The following is a 23269-nucleotide window of genomic DNA, read 5'->3' as shown; positions in this document are numbered from 1 at the left end:
TAAAAAAATGGGTGTGTCTGTGTTCCAATTCAACTTGTTGTTGTTGTTGTTGTTGTTGTTTTTGAAATAAATATGGTGACTGTAGGCTCTGGTTCTCTGACCTCTGGCTTAAGCCATGACTTGGTAGCATGAACTTTCAAAATACTGTGCTGAAGTAAGTTTATCCAAGTTTTCCCTTTTATGAAACTCAGATTTAATGCAATGATTTTTATTTATTTATTTTTGTCTTAGTGAAGTATAATTTACATGGAGTAAAATGAACAAAGCTTTAAGTGTACTACTCAAAGAATGGGTCTACATCCACATAAGCATCACCAACATTAAGATATATTCTATCACTCCAGAAAGCTCCCTAATGTTTCTCTTAGCTACCATCTCTCTCCCTGGAAGTAATCATTCTTTATTTTTCTATCACCATAGCTTACTTTTACCTTTTCTTGAACTTCATTTAAATGCAAGTATAGAGCAATGTGTATTTTTTGTGTGCATTTGGCTTCTTTCCCTCAACCTAATGCTTTGAGGTTCACCTGTGTTTTTGAACACACAGATGTTTAATATAGATATTCTGGTTCTTTACAGTGTTGTTGCTCAAGATCCCATTTGGTTCACTAGCAAGACTCTGTTGTTCCTTTTGGTTTTTATAGTGCTAGATTAGGGGTCACAAGGAGATCTAGGAGAATTCCTGTCTCTACCCTCCCACCACCTGGAGTCAAATCACAAACACAGAAACTGCAATTCAAGAACTCTTAGTTACAAATAACATCAACAAATTGAAGCACGAACTGAGTACCCTTCCTCATTGAAGAATTTAAAGATTTAAATGTATTCTTAACAAGTGAGGGCTCTTGGGGTGCCTGGGTGGCTCAGTGGATTAAACCTCTGCCTCCAGCTCAGGTCATGATCTCAGGGTCCTGGGATCAAGCCCTGCATTGGGTTCTCTGCTCAGTGGGGAGCCTGCTTCCCCCTCTCTCTGCCTGCCTCTCTGCCTAGTTGTGATCTCTGTCAAATAAATAAATAAAATCTTAAAAAACAAAACAAAAACAAACAAAAAAATTAGGGCTCTTGTTTCTCTTTACCTTTAGATCATTACAAGCCGATTTGGTTTTACACTACCACTGGCCCATAAAATTGAGAGGAAGTTTCCAATGTTCTTTGGTCCAGGGCTTCTTAGACTTGTATGTGCATATGAATTACCTGGAAGTCTTATTAAGATGCAGATTATAATTCAGGGGGTCTGGGTTATGGTCTGAGAATTTGCATATCTGGCAAGTTCCCACATAGTGCTGATGCCTCTGACATGGGAAACATGTTTGAACAGCAGGGCTCTCATCTAGTAATTATTACCAATGCGGTCTGGACCAGAGACAATGGTATCCAAGGGCAGTGGCAGTGAAAAGTCAGAGAGAAGTAGGACATTTATGAGTTAAAATGGAGAGACCTTGCTGAGAAACTGGAATAGTACATGAGGAACAGAAGACACTAGGGGATTCCCAGAGGTCTGCTTTAGGATATTAAATAAATGGCAGTAGCTCTGGATACCTTCCAGATTGCTGTCTACTTCTTGACTATTTCTGGCCCTGGGTCTCTTGCTGCCACGGGAACTTACAAATTTGGGTTCCTACTGGAGCAATATATATCCCATTATTTCTGTGTCTAAACTTTAAAGGTCAGAATATGCTTGTCTTCCTCTACTGGCTTTATGGTGGATTTTTTTTAAAATATCAATTTTAAAAAATTGCATTCTCTATATCATAATACATATTGATATATCTATTGATATAGGTATATCAATCTGCATTCTCTATATCATAATATTTACCTAATATGTTCTTATGATGCTACCTAACCACCTCTGCTTTTACGAGTTCAATTCTGGTGTAACATATGTTTTTATATTGTTAACACATGTAGGGCTTATAATCTTCACATGGACTCATGTTCATCCCATCTTCCACTGCTGTCTTTGTTAAGTAAGGCTTACTTTATTACAGGTACATTTTCAGACCCTCCTGCAAAAGGCAGATCTTTTTACAAAGACCCCTGATTTTGTTGATTTTAGTCTTTTGCTTCAGCTTGCTCACAGTCATCTCCAGGAACTCCTGTGCATACCAGCTCATGTTCATGCGTGTGTTACCTCTCCACTGAACCCCCAAACACACACATGGTATTTGCTTAGGGACTTCATTTATACAGTGCTTCTGATTATTAGTTCCATATTTTATAACAAGCACAGTCTAACTTAGTACTAGCAGATTGTGCTGCATTTTTACCTGTGACACCCTTCCTACCCATCTCCATAATTCCAGAGCTCTATTTTTAGATCCTCACATAAACATTTCCATTACAAAGTCTTTTCTATCTTTTAAAGAAATTGCATGTATTTGAAAAATCCTTTTTGCCTAGACATTTATTTGAAGGCCTTGATGAGATGGAAGAATGGCCACAGTGAGAGTAGCTAGAAAAGTAGTTATAAGCAGGAAGGAAAAGAAGTCAAGATCTAAATAAGGGAAGTCCTAGTCAGTAATTTCAGGGTATGACAAATTCAAGGCCATACTAACGAGTAAGTGGCTGATGGGGGTGCACAGAAGATCATAAGAGATCAGGAGGTCGAGAATCCAAGGTCAAGATGTTAGATGGGGGCGCCTGGGTGGCTCAGTGGGTTAAGCCGCTGCCTTCGGCTCAGGTCATGATCTCAGGGTCCTGGGATCGAGGCCCACATCGGGCTCTCTGCTCAGCAGGGAGCCTGCTTCCTCCTCTCTCTCTGCCTGCCTCTCTGCCTGCTTGTGATCTCTTTCTGTCAAATAAATAAATAAAATCTTTAAAAAATAAATAAATAAATAAATAATAAAAAATAAAAAAGATGTTAGATGGGCTGTCCACTTGGCAACTAAAGTCACCCAGGCTATTCGCAGGACTTGGGTGGGGAGGAAGACTGGGCCTATGCTAAAGTCTTTCATAAATGATGGTGATGGAGGGATGAGGGAAGTTGATGTGTTGAAGGGTGGTAAATGACATCTAAGGGAAGTTGGAGAAGCTGTTGTGTATCATGTGAGAGGAGGCGATCATTGTTGGCAAGTGATGATCGTGCACACAGAGGACAAAAATTCTCCGTCCAGATTTTGAGCTCCATGGCAATGAGAGAATGAACAATTTCCACTTGTGAGGGATGTGGGAAAGTAATTGGGTGGGGGTGGGGCTTCTCCCTTAAGGCAAGGTTGAGGGATTTTTCAAACAGATAACTTCACAGAAGATTTTAGTATGGAGCAGTATTTCCATAGAATGGAACTCAAGGGTTTAGATGGGTTTAGAGGGATGGGCTGGGTCAAAGGCCCAGAAATCCCAACAGATGGATGAGGGTAGAGGAGAGAACAGAATGACAGACATTCATACTTCGGATATTCCTGGTGAAAATACATGGGTTTTCAGTTAATCTAAGGAGAGTCAGCAATGGGCCTGTGTGCAGATGACTTCTCTTAGCTGATGCTGGTCCCAGCAGCTGCAGTTTCTGCAATCACTTGGCCTCGAGTGGTGTTCTTCCAGGCTGCAACCCCGCAGCTAAGGCATGAGATGGTGTAAAACCTTACTGTTATGCAGTCTTCTCATCATAATCCCTGCCTATGATTAGGTTCAGCTTTTATACCCTAGCAGCACACTTGCTTGCCATAAATTGTCTGGGATCTATAATAATGTAATCATATCCTTTCATAGTGTTTACAGGCCTTGGAACAGTTTTCAAGGTACTTTCAAGTACATGATGCCATATAATGCCTTGAATTTTGTTTTTAAAAACACAAAGCTTTTCTCTTACGGTTTATTCACAATTATGGCAAATTCGGGGTGAGAAAAGAGAATTTTATTTTGGGTTAATTTTTTCAGTTAGATTAATTGTTTTATCAAGTGGAAATGAAAAAAACACATTGAAGGGGATTAAGATTTGAAAAGTAAGCTTGAGGAGAGAGGGGTGAGGTGTACACCTTATCAGTTTTCAGTGACCTTGGATGGGTCAAGGTGATGCGAATTTCAGTTGGTGCATCTTTATGTGTTGTTCTCCAGGCTTGATGGTGTCTTCCACTTTTTATTTTTTCACTTTTAACATAATGGTCCTCAGGGCTTGAGACTAATCTCTTATTTGTGACTCTTCAAGATTGGAGGGAAGTGGCCAATACTTTGAATATCTGGCTGGTAATGTAAAGCTCACCTTGGCCTTGGAAGCAGCAAAAAGAAACAAAGCATGAAGCGTGGAAACTTACCCTCTTACAGATGCTTTTAATGCTCAAGCTTGAGTCAGCTACAAAACAGCTCTTGAACCCCATATTCCTCCCTATTAACAATATAAGTTATGAAACTCATTTACCTGGAACAAGGTAGACAGTCCATAAATGCGAAGCTTTCATTTCTTCCTCTTAGCTGAACTGTTGTTTACACTCAGCACTAAATTGATGTTTGAAAGCACAGGAAGGGTGTGGAGGTCTTCTGTCCAGGGCAAGCTAGTCTTGGTTGTGGGCAAGTATTAAATAATGTGGCCTGTTTTACTTTATACTACTTGGGTGTCCCGATACTAATTTGAACATTTAGCTGTTTTTAGAGAGTGGACAATATTTTAATATCGTTGTCAGCTATATTAAAGTACCCAGACAGGACTCACTGCCCTCTAGAGAACAGAGGTAATTGATGTGAGGGGCACTGGGACTTTATTCTCTTTCTACTACTAGCCAGGGTCCATGAAGTTCCTTCCCACAGGCCAGCCTTACTCTTTTTGCGGTCCCAGGAGGTGGGGAGGGTGGGGAGAGTAGGTTCTTGGTACTCAGGACTGGATCTTGTGGTTGGCCATGGCCTACCTGCTGCCTGGCTCTGTCTCCTCCCAACGACTGGCCCAGGCCGAGTTTCTCTTGCTAGGTGGGCTCTGGCACAGGGTCTCATGCTTGTGGAGGGATCCCCATCCTAGGGGCAAGGAAGGGAACGATCACAACCCCTTTAGTGCATGAGGATATCAGCCAGCCACAGAGAATTCCTTGGCCTGATCCCTCCCTGCTCCGGCACCCAGAGAAGTAACTCTCAATTTGTTTTTAATTTTTGTTTGAAATAAAGTTTTTAGCTAGCTAAAGACAAAAAAAAAAAAAAAGTATACAGAGTTAAATGAGGGGTTTGACAGTTGATGTCATCTACCAAGAATATAATTGTTTGGAAAACAGAATTGACTCATCAGATGAAACAAAGAATTTTCCAGGATTTGTCACTGAAGTTTTCTTGTTATGGGAAGATAAAGGAAGCAATTTCTTGCAGTTTGAATGGACCAATACCACCAAGTATATTTGTACAGATTCATACTCTCTCCTTTTCTCTAGCAGACCTTGATTATCAAGTGCTTTGTCACTACATACAACTTTTTGATTAAAGGATCTCTTATGTTAGTCATCTCCTTTTATTGCACAGACTGACTCAGTGTTTCTTCAATCTCTTTCAGTAGCTTTACAGATATTGTGAAAAGAAGACTCTCCAAGGATTGCCTCTTTTTTAATTTCCTCTGTTGATTGGCTTAGAATTATGGTTTATGGGTTTTTTTTGTTTGTTTTTTGTCTTTTTTTTTGGTGGGGGTGAGAGTTGTTGTTTTAAGGATTCTTATTTTTCCAAACAAGAATAATGAATTTGGGGAAAAAGTTGCTCAACGCAAAAGCTGATCACTTTATGGAAAGTTTAAGGAAATGCTTATGTAAATCCAATGCCAACAATGTGCTTAAAGAAAGGTCCACTGATACTATTAATATCAACATATTTTCCTTTTCCTTCTGTTGGTAAGTCTTCCAGGAATTTTCACACCAAGATTTCTGAGTGTAGTCTTTGGAGAATTCTTTCATCAACTTGGCACAGATAGAAATGTCATCTTGACCTTGTTTCTGAAAGATGTTTTAACCTTACTAATTAAGCAACCTCCACCACTATTCAGTAAAGCTCTCTTGAGAGTGAAGAGTCTTTGATTCGGGAAATCTCCTAATTGAATAGGACCTCTCATCATACACCAGTCATAACATGTTGATTATAGTTTTACCATTAGGAATTCCATTGCTTAATACAAATGGATTATAACAAGAATTTGATTAACCTAAGTCAATTTTAGCCTGGAGATACTTGGAACCATTGACAAGATCAAGTTGCTTTAGCAATCCAGGAGTCCAAGGAAAGAGGGCCTTTGATTTATGACAGGAAAAAAAAAATTGTACAATAGAGTTTGTGTTCTTACATAATAGCTGTTTTCCAGTGATGGCTAAAGTCTAATGCTTCTTTTCTCTCTCAACTTGTACTTAAAATTTTTGTTATGAAAATATTAGAAATATACAAAATTATGTAAAGAATTCCCACAAACCCATCATTCACCCTCAGTATTACCAACATTTTATCAATCTTGTGTCATCAGTCCCCTCCACTTCTTGTTTGTTTTCTGGGGTTATTTAGAGCAAATCCCAGGTACATTATTTCGCCCATAAACACTTCAGTATTTGCCTCTGTTGATCTACTTTTATGTTATTAAAATTACTACAAATGATGAAACTTACATAGTGCTTTACGGCTTTAAAGTGCCTTATCTCATTGGGTTATCACAATCATTTGTTATGTATTACTATTACTGGTCAGCACATTACAAACAAAACAACCCAGAGGTTTTGAGTGCTGATGACATTCAAGAGCTACTGAACAGTGACAATGGGTTTGAAGCTTGGGTCTCCTACAAATAGCTCTGTGTTGTACTTGCTGTAGATATGACCACATCGAATACAAGCTGATTCCTTGGGTATTTGACTTCACCTATTCTGTGCAGATGCTTCCTTCTTTTGCTCTTATGATAACTGAGAACCATGTAAAGGAGGTTGAGAATAGCCAGAGGGAAAGAGGTCATGGGAGATACAACTTTTTATTCTGATGCTTTGACATCTAGGGCCTTGGTGGCCCTAGAGAGACTGCTGTTCCCAGGGCCCCAGTTCCCAGAGAGTCAAGGACTCACTTGCAAGTGTGGTTTTCATATGTGAGCCAACCAATCCAAGTCCAAACCCTCCTACCCACATTCTTTATCTCTCTATTATAGTCCATGCCACTATTTGCCTGTCCCAGTCACAGGAGGACCAGGCACCAGACAACTAGGGATAGCCCCTGTGCCCTAAAGCCTACCAAAATGATCCAAACTAATTCTAAACTGGCTTACCCTGCCTCACCGATTCTTTCCCATGGAAACCACCATAAAGGCTCTTGCCCATGTGGCCAATGTCCCATGGCGTGCCCCTCCTCTTAGGAACTGTTGGTCTGTGGGCCTCGCTCTACTTGGATAACAATAATATTTTCCAACAAGGTGGTAAAAGCTGAGTAAAATCTCTTGAAACTAATATCAAGGTCTTTCTAAGATTGGACAAGCCTAGCTGGAAGCAGGTTAAGGGTCCAGGTTCAGGTAATTAAGTTGGAGATCAAATTCTATGAAAAAACAGCCACTGGGACAGATAATGAGGTCAAATGCACACGAACAACATCATAGTGGAAGGGCAATAGGCAATTGTTAACCTTGCTGGGCTTCAGCTGGGCTGAATTCCGGGGGGAATTACATTTTTCCTTAGGTATGAATGTCATTCAAATACATTCCCTTAGGACCAGGAAGGCAGCATTCCCTTGTGCCCTGATGTTGATGTCTCCCCAGTATTTCTTCCCTCAGGCTACCGTTCCTGCTGGTCCTGCCTGTCCCATCCTATCTTGCAGTAGCTAACAGTGAACGACTGCACCCGAGGTTTCAGTTTCTGCCTCTACCTCAAGTGTTTCCTCTTCTCTGAGACTAGAGTTCTCAAGCCAATGCTTGCATATCCAAATCAGTGTCCCCTTCAGGTAGAATTTTAGATCAGGCGCCCTAGACTTCTCTAATATCCTCATTTTACAGATGAGGAAAGTGAGCTTCAGAGAGGTAAAGGATGGGTCCTAAGAACACGGGCTGCAAAAAAAAAAGGCAGAGGCCTTTGACACTGAAGTACACATTCCCTTACTATGTTGGGAACTTTCAGTAAAATCTGACTTTTATTCAATATAGATCATATCTCACAATGAGTTTTAGCTGACTACTAGATGGCCAGAGCACAATCAGTATAATAAATATTTATTTAGGTAAATGGGAAATGACTTTAAGAAAAAAAATGTTCTTATAACAGCATATGTCATATTTCATTATAATTCTGATACTATAATATGCTAGATTTCTCTTTCTGACTTTTGCTTCCATCTACACAACTATCCTCACAAATTCCACTAACACACAACATAAAGACACCCCACATCTGAATATATGCTTTTTTTTTGCCCTTAAAAAAAAAATTTGGGGGGGGGGGCTCCTGGGTGGCTCAGTGGGTTAAGCCTCTGCCTTCGGCTCAGGTCATGATCTCAGGGTCCTGAGATCCAGCCCCGCATCAGGCTCTCTGCAAGGCAGAGAGCCTGCTTCCCCCTCTCTCTCTGCCTATCTCTCTGCCTATTTGTGATCTCTCTCTCTGTCAAATAAATAAATAAAATCTTAAAAAAAATTTTTAAAAATTTCTTAACTCAAATGAACCTGTCTCAATTGATGGGGCAATAATAGGCTATGTGTTAAAATACTTCACAATAACTCGTTAATTTTCATACAAGTTGCTCTTGAAATAACGTCCTAAAAGCATGCCATCATTTGAGGTAGTTTATTATTTTGTTCTGGTTCTGGGAAATAGGTAATTAAAGCTTCATTACTCACTAAGGAACTCACTTATCTGAGATGTCACTATGGATCCAAGACCCACGTGCCTGTGCTAAGGACTCAAGTGACCTGGATATGATGAGGAAAATTCCTGAGGCCCAGCTCTCTCAAGCTAGAGTTGCAGGGAGGCGAGGGGCTTGTCAGCCACAGGGTGCTGCATTCCACCTTCTGAGCTTCTGAGACAATAGGTCTGGGGAAGCCCCAGCTGTCTGTATTTCTAACAAGGTTCTTCTGGTTCAAGAACCACATTTATAGAGGGCGGCCAGCAGGAGCTGGCAGAAACTCCCAGATTCCTTCAGAGCCAACTCTTGATCGTGTAGCTTTATACCAAGTAGACACGTTATTGCTAACTACCTTCCCCTGCTTCTGCCCTGAACCAAAATTCTCTTAAGACGAGGCTCCTAAAGCACAGCAAGTAGTAACCCCAGTCAGACAAATGTGTGTGAAAAGTAGACCAGCGCCAGCCATGTGATAGATACTGCACACTTTCAAGCCTTAGTGCTTTGCAGCAATCAGACAGGCTTTATATGTCCTGTAAGTAATTTGAGCGTGAGGGATGGTTTCATACTCCTGTGTAGTATCAATCTGTAAGAAGTGTGACGACATTTTTGATGAATCTGCACTGCCCTTGAGCATGGTTTCCCTGTAATTCAGGAGTCCTTAGCACAATCTAAGGTCATGTTGCTTCTCCTGGAAGCTGCCTTTAACCTCATCTATTATTGCTGATTTTAGTGTATTGATATTGTCGATCCTCCTTATTTGGGGATGCCATATTTGTGAACTTGCCTATTTGTTCAAATTTATTGTAATTCCCAAATCAACAGAGCCTCCCTGGTAATAAACCTGCATTGCCTGCGGTGCGTGTTCTGAGCTGACATCCAACTGGGTGAGGCTCTGCCTTCTTGTTTTGGTTCTCATAGTGTAAGTGTCCCTGAGGCAGTCCACTTAGTGCCATGTTTTTCACATTTTTGTGCTTTTGTTGTAGTTGTTAATTCTATTGCTTAAGATGGTCCCCAAGCATAGTACTGAAGTGCTGTGCAGTGTTCCTAAGGGCAAGAGGCTGTAGAGTGTCTTATGGAGAAGTGTCAGCTTAATTTATTTCAGCAGGAGTTACAGCATTGGCCAAGAGTCCTATGCTGATGAATAGGTGATATATATCTTAAAATAGGCGTCTTTAGGGGCGCCTGGGTGGCTCCATTGGTTGAGCATCTGCCTTCAGCTCAGGTCATGGTCTCAGGGTCCTAGAACCGAGCTCCATGTTGGGCTCCCTGCTCAGCCAGGTGTCTGCTTCTCCTTCTCCCTCTGCCACTCCCTGGCTCAGGCTCTCGGGTGTTCTCTCTCTCTCTTTAATAAATAAATAAAATCTTCAATAAAGAAGTAAGTAATTTAAACCAAAACACACATAAAACAGGTTACGTATTGACCAGCTGACAAAAATGTCATGACCAGAGGCTTGCAAGAACCTAACCTTGCATTTCCTTTAGAAGCAACGATTAAGTATTCATTAATCCAGTGTTTGCAGCAACTGTACAGAACGTGACTGTCAGGAATAAGGGGAATCAACATGACTTGTTTTTGTGAAAAATACTTCCACTCTTGAGGAATTTTATTCATCTGGTGAATAAATTTACCAGCTCCATGTTATCAGCATCATATACTGACTTCTCAATACGCAGGCTTCCCACCATGGAAGCTTCCCACCATGAAAAAGTAAAAATGCCACACAGGTGACATAAGGGATCTTCTCAGATGCAGTGGATCACAGAACGTGGTAAATTTTGCTAATTCTTCTTTCTTTCTTCCTTAGTCTCTGCAAAATGGGAGTATTTGGCTGCCTTGCCCCTATTGCTGAGGGTGGCCTTGCACTGTCACACCTGAGGACCCTGAGCACAAGGAGAGTCCCCAGGCTTTCTGAGGCCTGCCTGGTCAGGAACCTGGAGAACTTAATGAGAAATTACCACACGTAATGCTGCTGGTCACAGTATGGTGAGACCTCTTGTACCAGACTTTTAACGAAGTCTCCACATTCCTATGTTTCCAGAACATTAAACTAATAATGCTTCTGTGGCTTTCCAGCCTTATCATGAAGTAATGCAGTGAAATGTGCATTTAAGGAGGGAGGGGGGAGAACTCATAGTACCAGGATAAAAGGGGTTTGGGCACTGGATTATTCTTTCCTACTCAAAAGAAAATGCTTTAAACTGTAGAGAAGCAAATATGATATCCTTAGGGAAGCAGTGTTATGTAGTTATGGGGCAGGTGACAGACCTAATAGTCAACCCATTAACTGCATCTTCTACCACTTTTTAACTGAACTAATATTTATAGTAATTCAATAAAACTCTCGAACAAACAAGAGATAGTGATAATTGTTTTCATTTATTGAGCCCCTCCCATATTCCAAGAACTGTACAAGGCACTTGTTACAAGCATTAGTCCATTAGCTTCCCATCTATCTTCTTTGTGGGAGAAGAAACATTATCCCCAACTATCAATTGGAGTCATTGAGGTTCCGGGGGTTAAAAGAAATAGGATACAGGTCACAAAGCTAGTATACCTGACTCCCTGCTTCTCCCCACCATCTGCCTCCCCACCTCCCATAACCACTGGTTTCTGCGTATGAGGAAGGACAAGGCGGGCTGACTTCCCCCTCCAGTATAATGAACTGAAAGGTGACATGACCATGGGACAGGCTGATTTTCACAAACTGAATGTGGACTGCAATTCCATGACCTTGGAGTGGACAACACTTCTGGCTGAGAACATATTTTTATGCTTTTTGATAGTGGTTGATTAGAAGCCAGTGGAAAGGTGATCTGTTGTAAGCAGCTGAATTAAAACTTCGGTATTGTTTTCTCTTTTACAGCTTCATCTTGAGCACCGGATTGTTCTTGCCTTGAACACTGCTCGGAATGAAGTAATGAGAGAAGGACAATACTGCATTTCTTTCTCTTTTAATCAAAACGTCATGTCTTGAAAAGAATTCCCCATTGAAAGTAGACAGTCTGCTCTTAGCTTGCTTGATGATGTATTCAGATATGTTTGGGGAAGTCTTTCACAAGCTCAAAATTCTTAGTCTCTTTTTGCTCAAAACAGCAAACTGACATAGTAACAAAAGCTTAATCTTATTTAATTTCTAGATATTCGCTTCTAATCCACAAAGAGCTCCCAAATTAGCACTACCTGTGCCATGTTGGGTTATTGATATCATGAATGAGAGGATGGATGTTGTACAAAGCCAGAGCCTATCACTTAAATGATAAGAGGCTATTTTTAAAAATGCCATATCACTATCAGTTTTGTGGTTCCTTAGTTAATCTAAGTACAATATGGGATAAGCACCCCTATGACTCTGATTTATATATTTTGATGTATTGGGAATGCTATAGATTCTAACACTAAAATAGACATACCAGACCACAGATTTGGAGCTCAGGTCCAAAAGGTCTTGGGGCGCTGGGTGTTGATATGTCAATTTAAATGTTGTGAGTCAAGTCTTATTTGGGGGGGGGCTTCTTATATTTAAGAACTTTGCTTAGAATTATTTTAAAATGAATAGCTACTTCCTCATTTGCCCTCTGTTTAAGTTGGACTTTCTCTTATCTAAGGTTTCCTTGAAGTGTGGGTCATCTGAGTGTATGAGAAAATCACTTAGCATAACATGATGTCCTGGACAGGATCTCTCCTGTGATTTTCCATCTTCTTTTGTCCTGGAAAGTCGAAGGCCCTTTATGATAGTCTCTAACTGTCAAGCCTTTCAGTAAGTTCTTAAGAAAGCTGCCATGGGAGGGAGGAGTCAAGATGGCGGAGAAGTAGCAGGCTGAGACTATTTCAGCTAGCAGGAGATCAGCTAGATAGCTTATCTAAAGATTGCAAATACCTACAAATCCATCGGCAGATGGAAGAGAAGAAGAACAGCAATTCTAGAAACAGAAAATCAACCACTTTCTGAAAGGTAGGACTGGCGGAGAAGTGAATCCAAAGCGACGGGAAGATAGACCCCGGGGGGAGGGGCCGGCTCCCAGCAAGTGGTGGAGAAACGGAGCACAAAATCAGAACTTTTAAAAGTCTGTTCCGCTGAGGGACATCGCTCCAGAGGCTAAAAGAGGGTGAAGCCCACGCAGGGTCAGCATGGCCTCAGGTCCTGCAGGGTCATAGAAGGATCAGGGGTGTATGAGTGTCACAGAGCTTACAGGTATTAGAACGGGGAAGCCGGATACAGAGACAGAGCTGACAGTAAGCTCACAGCTCAGGATTACCTTGAACCGGTTGCAGGCTCGGTGAGCTAGGAGCGCGGCCAGAGGACAGGCAGACGGGAGTTACTGGGCGCTGTTCTCTGAGGGCGCACTGAGGAGTGGGGCCCTGGGATTGGCTCCTCTGGGCCAGAGACCAGGAGGCCGCCATTTGTATTCCCGTCCTCCAGAACTCTACGAAAAGCGCTCAGGGAACAAAAGCTCCTGTAAGCAAACCCCAGCAGCTTACTCAGCCCGGCCCAGGTAAGGGCGGTGCAATTCCGCCTGGGGCAAAGACACTTGAGAATCACTACAACAGGCCCCTCCCCCAGAAGATCAACAAGAAATCCAGCCAAGACCAAGTTCACCTACCAAGGAGTGAGGTTTCAATACCAAGGAGAGCAGCAGAATTCCAGAGGAGGAGAAAGCAAAGCACAGATCTCATGGCTTTCTCCCTATGATTTTTTTTTTTTTAGTTTTGCAGTTAATTTAACTTTTTTATTTTTCATTATTTTTTCTCTTCTTCTGCTATTTTTTTTTAACTTTTACCCTTTTTTAACGTTTTTTAACCAGTTTATCTAATATATATGTTTTTTCCTTTTTATATTTTCCTTTATTCACTTTCTTTTTTTAAATTCTGTTCTTTTCTTTTTTTCTTTCTTTCTTTCTTTTTGAACCTATGTTTATCCCCTTTCTCCCACCTCACGATTTGGGATAAAAGCCCTTTCTGGAGAAATAAAAGAACTAAAATCTAAACAAGTTGAAATCAAAAAAGCTATTAAAGAGGTGCAATAAAAAATGGAGGCTCTCACTGCTAGGATAAATGAGGCAGAAGAAATAATTAGTGATATAGAAGAACAAATGGCAGAGAATAAAGAAGCTGAGCAAAAGAGGGACAAACAGCTACTGGACCACGAGGGGAGAATTCGAGAGATAAGTGACACCATAAGATGAAACAACATTAGAATAATTGGGATTCCAGAAGAAGAAGAAAGAGAGAGGGGAGCAGAAGGTATACTGGAGAGAATTATTGGGGAGAATTTCCCTAATATGGCAAAGGGAACGAGCATCAAAATTCAGGAGGTGCAGAGAACGTCCCTCAAAATCAATAAGAATAGTAAAATATACAAGTCTTAGTGACAAAGAGAAAATCCTGAAAGCAGCCCAGGAAAAGAAGTCTGTAACATACATGGTAAAAATATTAGATTTGCAGCAGACTTATCCACAGAGACCTGGCAGGCCAGAAAGAGCTGGAATGATAAATTCAGAGCACTAAACAAGAAAAACATGCAGCTAAGAATACTATATCCAGCTAGGCTATCATTGAAAATAGAAGGAGAGATTAAAAGCTTCCAGGACAAACAAAAACTGAAAGAATTTGCAAACACCAAACCAGCTCTACAGGAAATATTGAAAGGGGTCCTCTAAGCAAAGAGAGAGCCTACAAGTGGTAGATCAGAAAGGAACAGAGACCATATACAGTAACAGTCACCTTACAGGCAATACAATGGCACTAAATTCATATCTCTCAATAGTTACCCTGAATGTTAATGGGCTAAATGCCCCAATCAAAAGACATGGGGTATCAGAATGGATTAAAAAAAAAAAAACCATCTATATGTTGCCTACAAGAAACTCATTTTAAGCCCAAAGACACCTCTAGATTTAAAGTGAGGGGGTGGAAAAGAATTTACCACGCTAATGGACATCAGAAGAAAGCAGGAGTGGCAATCCTATACCAGATCAATTAGATTTTAAGCCAAAGACTATAATAAGAGATGAGGAAGGACACTATATAATACTCAAAGGGTCTGTCCAACAAGAAGATATAACAATTGTAAATATCTATGCCCCCAACGTGGGAGCAGCCAAATATATAATCCAATTAATAACAAAATCAAAGAAACACATCAACAATAATACAATAATAGTAGGAGACTTTAACACTCCCCTCACTGAAATGGACAGATCATCCAAGCAAAATATAAAAAGGAAATAAAGGCCTTAAATGACACACTGGACCAGATGGACATCACAGATATATTCAGAACATTTCATCCCAAAGCAATAGAATACACATTCTTCTCTAGTGCACATGGAACATTCTCCAGAATAGATCACATCCTCGGTCCTAAATCAGGACTCAACCTGTATCAAAAGATTGGAATCATTCCCTGCATATTTTCAGACCACAATGCTCTGAAACTAGAACTCAACCACAAGTGGAAGTTTGGAAAGAACCCAAATACCTGGAGACTAAACAGCATCCTTCTAAAGAATGAATGGGTCAACAAGGAAATTAAAGAAGAATTGAAAAAAATCATGGAAACAAATGATAATGAAAACACAATGGTTCCAAATCTGTGGGACACAACAAAGGCAGTCCTGAGAGGAAAATATAGAGTGGTACAAGGCTTTCTCAAGAAACAAGAAATGTCTCAGGTACACAACCTAACCCTACACCTAAAGGAGCTGGAGAAAGAACAAGAAAGAAACCCTAAGCCCAGCAGGAGAAGAGAAATCATAAAGATCAGAGCAGAAATCAATGAAATAGAAACCAAAAAAACAATAGAACAAATCAACGAAACTAGGAGCTGGTTCTTTGGAAGAATTAATAAAATTGATAAACCCCTGGCTAGACTTATCAAAAAGAAAAGAGAAAGGACCCAAATAAATAAAATCATGAATGAAAGAGGAGAGATCACAACTAACACCAAAGAAATACAAACAATTATAAGAACATGCTATGAGCAACTCTACGCCAACAAATTTAACAATCTGGAAGAAATGGATGCATTCCTAGAGACATAAAAACTACCACAACTGAACCAGGAAGAAATAGAAAGCCTGAACAGACCCATAACCAGTAAGGAGATTGAAACAGTCATTAAAAATCTCCAAATAAACAAAAGCCCAGGGCCAGATGGCTTCCTGGGGGAATTCTAACAAACATTTAAAGAAGAACTAATTCCTATTCTCCTGAAACCGTTCCAAAAAATAGCAATGGAAGGAAAACTTCCAAACTCATTTTATGAGGCCAGCATCACCTTGATCCCAAAACCAGACAAGGATCCCATCAAAAAAGAGATGTATAAACCAATATCCTTGATGAATACAGATGCAAAAATTCTCACCAAAATACTAGCCAATAGGATTCAACAGTACATTAAAAGGATTATTCACCATGACCAAGTGGGATTTATTCCAGGGCTGCAAGGTTGGTTCAACATCTGCAAATCAGTCAATGTGATACAACACATCAATAAAAGAAAGAACAAGAACCATATGATACTCTCAATAGATGCTGAAAAAGCATTTGACAAAGTACAGCATACCTTCATGATCAAAACTCTTCAAAGTGTAGGGATAGAGGGCACATACCTCAATATTATCAAAGCCATTTATGAAAAACTCACCGCAAATATCAGTCTCAATGGAGAAAAACTGAAAGCTTTTCCGCTAAGGTCAGGAACACAGCAGCGATGTCCATTATTACCAGTGCTATTCAACATAGTACTAGAAGTCCTAGCCTCAGCCATCAGACAACAAAAGGAAATTTAAGGGATCCAACTCGGCAAAGAAGAAGTCAAATTATCACTCTTCACAGATGATATGATACTATATGTGGAAAACCCAAAAGACTCCACTCCAAAACTGCTAGAACTTGTACAGGAATTCAGTAAACTGTCAGGATATAAAATCAATGCACAAAAATCAGTTGCATTTCTCTACACTAACAAGACAGAAGAAAGAGAAATTATGGAGTCAATCCTATTTACAATTACACCCCAAACCATAAGATACCTAGGAATAAACCTAACCAAAGAGGCACAGAATCTATGCTCAGAAAACTATAAAGTACTCATGAAAGAAATTGAGGAAGACACAAAGAAATGGAAAAATGTTCCATGCTCCTGGATTGGAAGAATAAATATTGTGAAAATGTCTATGCTACCTAAAGCAATCTACACATATAATGCAATTCCTATCAAAGTACCATCCATCTTTTTTAAGGAAATGGAACAAATAATGCTAAAATTTATATGGAACCAGAAAAGACCTCGAATAACCAAAGGAATATTGAAAAAAAAAAAAAAAAGCCAAAGTTGGTGGCATCACAATTCTGGACCTCAAGTTCTATTACAAAGCTGTCATCATCAAGACAGCATGGTAATGGCACAAAAACAGACACATAGATCAATGGAACAGAATAGAGAGCCCAGAAATAGACCTTCAACTCTATGGTCAACTAATCTTCGACAAAGCAGGAAAGAATGTCCAATGGAAAATAGACAGCCTCTTCAATAAATGGTGCTGGGAAAATTGGACAGCCACATGCAGAAAAATGAAATTGGACCATTTCCTTACACCACACATGAAAATAAACTCAAAATGGATGAAGGACCTCAATGTGAGAAAGGAATCCATAAAAATCCTCTAGGAGAACACAGGCAGCAACCTCTTCGACCTCAGCCACAGCAACATCTTCCTAGGAACATCGCCAAACGCAAAGGAAGCAAGGGCAAAAATGAACTATTGGGATTTTATCAAGATCAAAAGCTTTTGCACAGCAAAGGAAACAGTTAACAAAACCAAAAGACAACTGACAGATGGGAGAAGATATTTAAATGACATATCAGATAAAGGACTAGTGTCCAAAATCTATAAGGAACTTAGCAAAGTCAACTCCCAAAGAACAAATAATCCAATCAAGAAATGGGCAGAGGACATGAACAGACATTTCTGCAAAGAAGACATCCAGATGGCCAACAGACACATGAAAAAGTGCTCCATATCACTCGGCATCAGGGAAATACAAATCAAAAGCACCATGAGATATCACCTCACACCTGTCAGAATGGCTAAAATTTACAAGTCAGGAAATGACAGATGCTGGCGAGGATGCAGAGAAAGGGGAACCCTCCTACACTGTTGGTGGGAATGCAAGCTGGTGCAACCACTCTGGATAACAGCATGGAGGTTCCTCACAATGTTGAAAATAGAACTGGCCTATGATCCAGCAATTGCACTACTGGGTATTTACCCTAAAGATACAAACGTAGTGACCCGAAGGGGCATGTGCACCCAAATGTTTATAGCAGCAATGTCCACAATGGCCAAACTATGGGAAGAACGTAGATGTCCATCAACAGATGAATGGATCAAGAAGATGTGGTATATATACACAATGGAATACTATGCAGCCATCAAAAGAAATGAAATCTTGCCATTTGCGACAACATGGTTAGAACTAGAGCGTATCATGCTTAGTGAAATAAGTCAAGCAGAGAAAGACAACTATCATATGATCTCCCTGATATGAGGAAGTGGTGATGCAACATGGGGGCTTAAGTGGGTAGGAGAAGAATCAATGAAACAAGATGGGATTGGGAGGGAGACAAACCATAAGTGACTCTTAATCTCACAAAACAAACTGAGGGTTGCTGGGGGGAGTGGGGTTGGGAAAAGGGGGGTGGGGTTATGGACATTGGGGAGGGTATGTGCTTTGGTGAGTGCTGTGAAGTGTGTAAACCTGGCGATTCACAGACTTGTACCCCTGGGGATAAAAATATATTATATGTTTATAAAAAATAAAAATTAAAAAAATAAATAAAAAAGAAAGAAAGAAAGAAAGCTGCCATGGAAGAAGGGCAGCTCTTTTGCTTTTGAAACTGTAGACTTTGTGGTCCAGAGCCCTACTGGGTATTTACCCTAAAGATACAAACGTAGTGACCCGAAGGGGCATATGCACCCGAATGTTTATAGCATGGTTTGAAAAGTGGTCTTTGGACTCACTCACATAAAGAGTATGATGTATATGTGCACTTAAACCAGACTATAAGGTAAAGGCAATAACTATTAGAGCACAAACATGATACATCATGAATAAATTCACAACGTGGATAAATACGGATCTAGGTAAAGGCACAGAGATGGATAGATATAAGGGTCGGAGAGCACTGTAGGACTTGATTTCCCCTTCTGCACGGGTATATAAAGGGATGGTACTTCCAAGATCCTGCTCTATTAAAAATCATGAGAGGGAGAATCCAAGTCTGTGTTCATTCAGTGCCTAGTACCACCCTCATTGCAATTAGGTGATTATTAGTGATTTTTCCTGATGACGATAATGTCAGGGAGAGGAATACAACCTTCTTAGTAAGGCAGTACTCAGCAGTCATTACTATGATGGTGATAAAACCATGATGGGTGGTGGTTAAAAGAAGCAGGAAAATCATGCGAATCCATGCCATTAATCACAAGTTAGATCTGATTTTCCTGTCTGCTTCTAGTTTGGTGCATTTCCATCCTTCATAACACCTCATTTTCCTAAGGTTCCATAACTGATTTTATTCTAATAATAAAACTGAACCTAAAACTGAACCTACTAGGCCTATACCCGACATTCATTTTATAATCTTACAACTAAGTCCACTTTCTATCATTAATTTATCAAAGTCTCTCTTAGTGCCTGATTTTATTAACAGGAAACCTTTGTGCTTGCTTGCATCAGATGACTGACTCTTACCAGGTTAGTTCTTAACAGAAAGTGCTTTGGGAAAAATACGGGCTTTGGAACCATCAGCTCTAAACTTGACTGTTTGCTTTGCCCCTTCCTTAGGGACAGCCTCAGCAAGACGTTTAACTCCCAGGTGCACACTTTCCTTATTGTAAAGTGACACTAATGTTTATTTTGTAGGACCACTGCAAGGAGTATAGTTAGTGCATACGAAGTGACTAGCTCAGAATCTGACATACCTCAGGCACTCCTCAATCAGACCTGTTAGTATGCTGATGACAATGACAATGCATCTGAAAAAAAGGCACATTTTAACCAAAACATTCCTGAATCACTGCCCTGTCTTTGCTGGGCAGGGAGCCCGGTGCTTGAAAAGAAATTCTTATTTATTTCGTCCTGTAGGTAAAAGATTGGATTGTCCATCTCATTGTGACTTGGTGCCCTAAGGTGGACAGTCCTGTCCTCAGTGCTTGCTCTCGGTAACAGACAGGAGCTTAGTGGAAATCAGTGCCCATGTGCGAACCCTCAGTTAATCTCTTCTCTCTGAGCACTGTCCCAGACCTCAGCACAGTGGTCACGTTGTTCTTTAAGACTGTGGCTTTGGTCTGTGTTTTTTCTTGATTTAAGTCACTGAAAAAACCAATACACACTTGTGGATGGATGAATTAGGAGCCAGAGTTCTGCCTGATATGTTTTTGTGTAGAGCTCAAAAGCCGGCATCATTCTCTGAAGAGACCTGACCCATCAACACTGACTGGAATGGAACGAAACAGAAAGGACTGGATGCACAGTTTGAGGAAGTGTGAGATTTGGTCTAATCAAAGTTTGTTTGAAGGGCAAATTTAGGGTAGGATTCCAACAACAGCACAGTGACCATTCTATATCTTTAATGGGCCTGTCTTAACAACAGCAGTAAATAGTTCTAACCTCTTTGTCCTTCTACCCTCAAATGTAAGCAAGAATGGCGACGGTGACAAGAGGTCAGGGGAAGGCAGAGCAGTCAGGCAAAATACCACCTATAACAGAAGTCCACTTAGCCAAGAGTGTTCACCAGGGAGAGGCACGGTGTTAAAGCTGATGCTGGAAAGGTCTGAGCCTCAGCACTGTGTGCTTAACTGATTCCCATCTCACGACCAGTTTCTTCACTTTCTTTTAACTGAGAATTCCACAGCTGCAAAGGACATGGAGGACAACCTCCTATCTTTATTTTATATGGTATTATTAGCCTTTCTTCCAGTTACCATTTCTGTATAATAACTGCCCCTGGAATCAAGCGGTACAAAATAACCATTTTATTAGATTCCCAGATTCTTTGGTTTGTGTATGGAAATGATTGCTTATCTCTGTTCTATAGGATGTCTGTTCTTCCCTAAACTGGGAAGACTGAAAGGGTCTAGAATAATCTCTCACTCACATGTTTGGCTTCTGGGTAGGAATGACTTGAACTCTGGACTGAACGGATACTGTCCTCCGAAGAGCTTACACATGGCCTTTCCCTATGGTTTGGCCTTCCTTCCTCATGGCATGGCTGCCCAGGACAGTGCAGCTTTCTACATGGAAGCTCATGGCTCTAGCAGGAGTACCTAGGAAGCAAGGAGGCAGCTGCATCCCTCTGTATGACATAGCCTTGGAATTCATGTAGTATCATTTCCTCTGTGCTCTAGTGATACAAATAGATAATGACTGTGCCCACTTTTATAGGGAAAGGCATATAGATCTCACCTCGCAGTTGGAGGACTGTCAAAAAGTTTTACGGTCATTAAAATAAAATGGCCATTCTATAGTTGAAGCACTTAAGGAAATATTAATAACTTATCATATAACATCTATGATAATTATAGATTTTGAATTTTTGTGCCAAAGAAAACCTTAAAGATTTCCCTAATCCAAACACTTCTTTAAATAACAAGGATAGTATCAAGACCCAGAGAGGGTGCTGTGACTTGCCCAAGCTCCCACGGCCGGGAAACGGCAGGACTGGGATCAGATCCCAGGTCATCTGACCACCAAGTGCTCTCTCCATCAGAACGAATGAGTATTAGCAACTGAGCATCATTCACTACAAACTGTTCTCTCTGACGAAAGAGAGCTTTGGAAGGGGTGATGACACCACCAGCAGGAACAGTTGCACTGAATAGGGACTGCCACCTCTATGGAAAACATGGGGGACAGAGGAAGAGCTGGGAAATCCAGCAATGTGCCACCTCTTTAATAATATTGCCTTCCATCAGAGTAGCACTTTCACAGACACATACACTGACCGCCGTAATAACTAAATGATAGACAGCTACTCCCATTATTTTTTCCTCAAGGGAAACTGGGGTTTAAAGGAATTAAGTAACTTGTCCAGATTTGCATAATTAGTAAATGGCACTGTGAGACTCCACACCAAGTCATCTGGCTGCACATCCTATGTCGTATTTTCCCCAATAGAAAGCTGGTTTTAATCTTTCATTTGCAACCTAAGTAGATAAGGATACCCTAATTCCTAATTTTATGGAAGTCTGCCTTGTGCGAGGGGAGGGTTTGAGTGTCATGGGATGCATCAGAGAACAAGGACACAAAACCAGCACTTTTGACTCCAGCCCCTGTACCTGTCTAGTGAGCCTTTCATTTCCTTTTTTTTTTTTTTTTTTAGATTTTATTTATTTCTTTGACAGACAGAAATGACAAGCAGGCAGAGAGGCAGGCAGAAAGAGAGAAAGGGAAGCAGGCTCCCTGCTAAGCAGAGAGCCTGATGCAGGGCTGGATCCCAGGACCCTGGGATCATGACCTGAGCCAAAGGCAGAAGCTTTAACCCACTGAGCCACCCAGGTGCCCCAAGCCTTTCATTTCTTAAGAATGTCCTATTTCCTTTAAAAGAGGGAAAAGGGAGTAAAAGGCAAACAATGCCATTCTTGCTGCTAGAAATGCACCCCTTTTTATGAGCATCTACTGCTGGCTTTCATGCAAATCAAGCAAAGGCATTCTGAAATGCTTGTTTGCTTCCTTGGAGAAGCCAGGCAGGGAACCTGTGGTGGTTTCTGGAAGTAAGACTCTAGAAGAGAAGACCCTGGAAGTGATTTTTGTCTCATGAGCTTGAAGGGTTGTAAACTGACTCTTCAAGGTGACCTTTGACATTAAACAACAAAAAAAGAGATTAATAACAAAGAATATAAATAATACAGATAATAAAATGTTAAAATATAGTTACTGTCATATCTGAGTAGATGTTTATATTACAAGCCCTTCCCTGTTATGAAAGCTGAAGCTGTTCTTGCTCTTGCAAAAATCTGACAATGATTTTTCAAATACCTTTTGATTAGAAACCTCTTTATTCTATATCTTGATTTTGATACTTAAAAATACTTAAAAGAAAGCTGCAAAAACATTTGAGCTTTATTTGAACTCTGGTCATAGAAATCTTGCTTATATTATCTTTAATACTTTTCAAAATAACTCTCAAGATCAGATCAATCTATAAAATTCTAGGTTAAGACTAAACTTGTTTAAATACTTAGAGCTCATGATGGTTAACTAAATAGATGTAGGGGGCAGTGTAGACAGATCTCTATCTCTAGGAATATAAGACTTGGGCAAAGGACAATGTGATTTGAATTGCGTAGGTGTGTGCTTTCTTTGTAACAGCAAATTCCATTGAAGTGTCCTTTCCTCTCAGAGACTCAGTTAAATATGACATTAATGTTTCCCCATATAGAAACACCAACTCTTTTTTTTAAAGATTTTATTTATTTATTTGACAGATCACAAGTAGGCAGAGAGGCAGGC

At 40.4% G+C, this 23269-nt stretch overlaps 1 protein-coding gene across 9 annotated transcripts in view; it reads left to right on the top strand.

Annotated features, from left to right (window-relative positions):
- LOC309846376 (uncharacterized protein) overlaps positions 1-23269 on the top strand; it is a 190639-nt gene that overhangs the window by 154095 nt on the left and 13275 nt on the right. For 3 of the 9 annotated variants that reach the window (XM_082695268.1, XM_082695272.1, XM_082695263.1), the window contains one exon: positions 10557-10638. The exons of 1 other annotated variant lie outside the window; for it this stretch is intronic. Coding sequence is in view for 2 of the 8 variants with exons in the window: in XM_082695273.1 (XP_082551399.1) it covers positions 10557-10716 (160 nt within the window). In the remaining 6 variants the exon portion in view is untranslated. Of the gene's footprint in view, positions 1-10556; positions 10736-11615; positions 15315-23269 lie in introns of those variants that run through there. 5 more of the 9 variants (XM_082695273.1, XM_082695275.1, XM_082695265.1 and 2 more) reach the window with 3 other exon arrangements.

The sequence above is a fragment of the Mustela nivalis genome, assembly GCF_964662115.1.
Source record: "Mustela nivalis genome assembly, chromosome: 13".
In the NCBI taxonomy this organism is placed as follows: domain Eukaryota; kingdom Metazoa; phylum Chordata; class Mammalia; order Carnivora; family Mustelidae; genus Mustela; species Mustela nivalis.
This window is presented reverse-complemented; position numbering and strand designations above follow the sequence as displayed.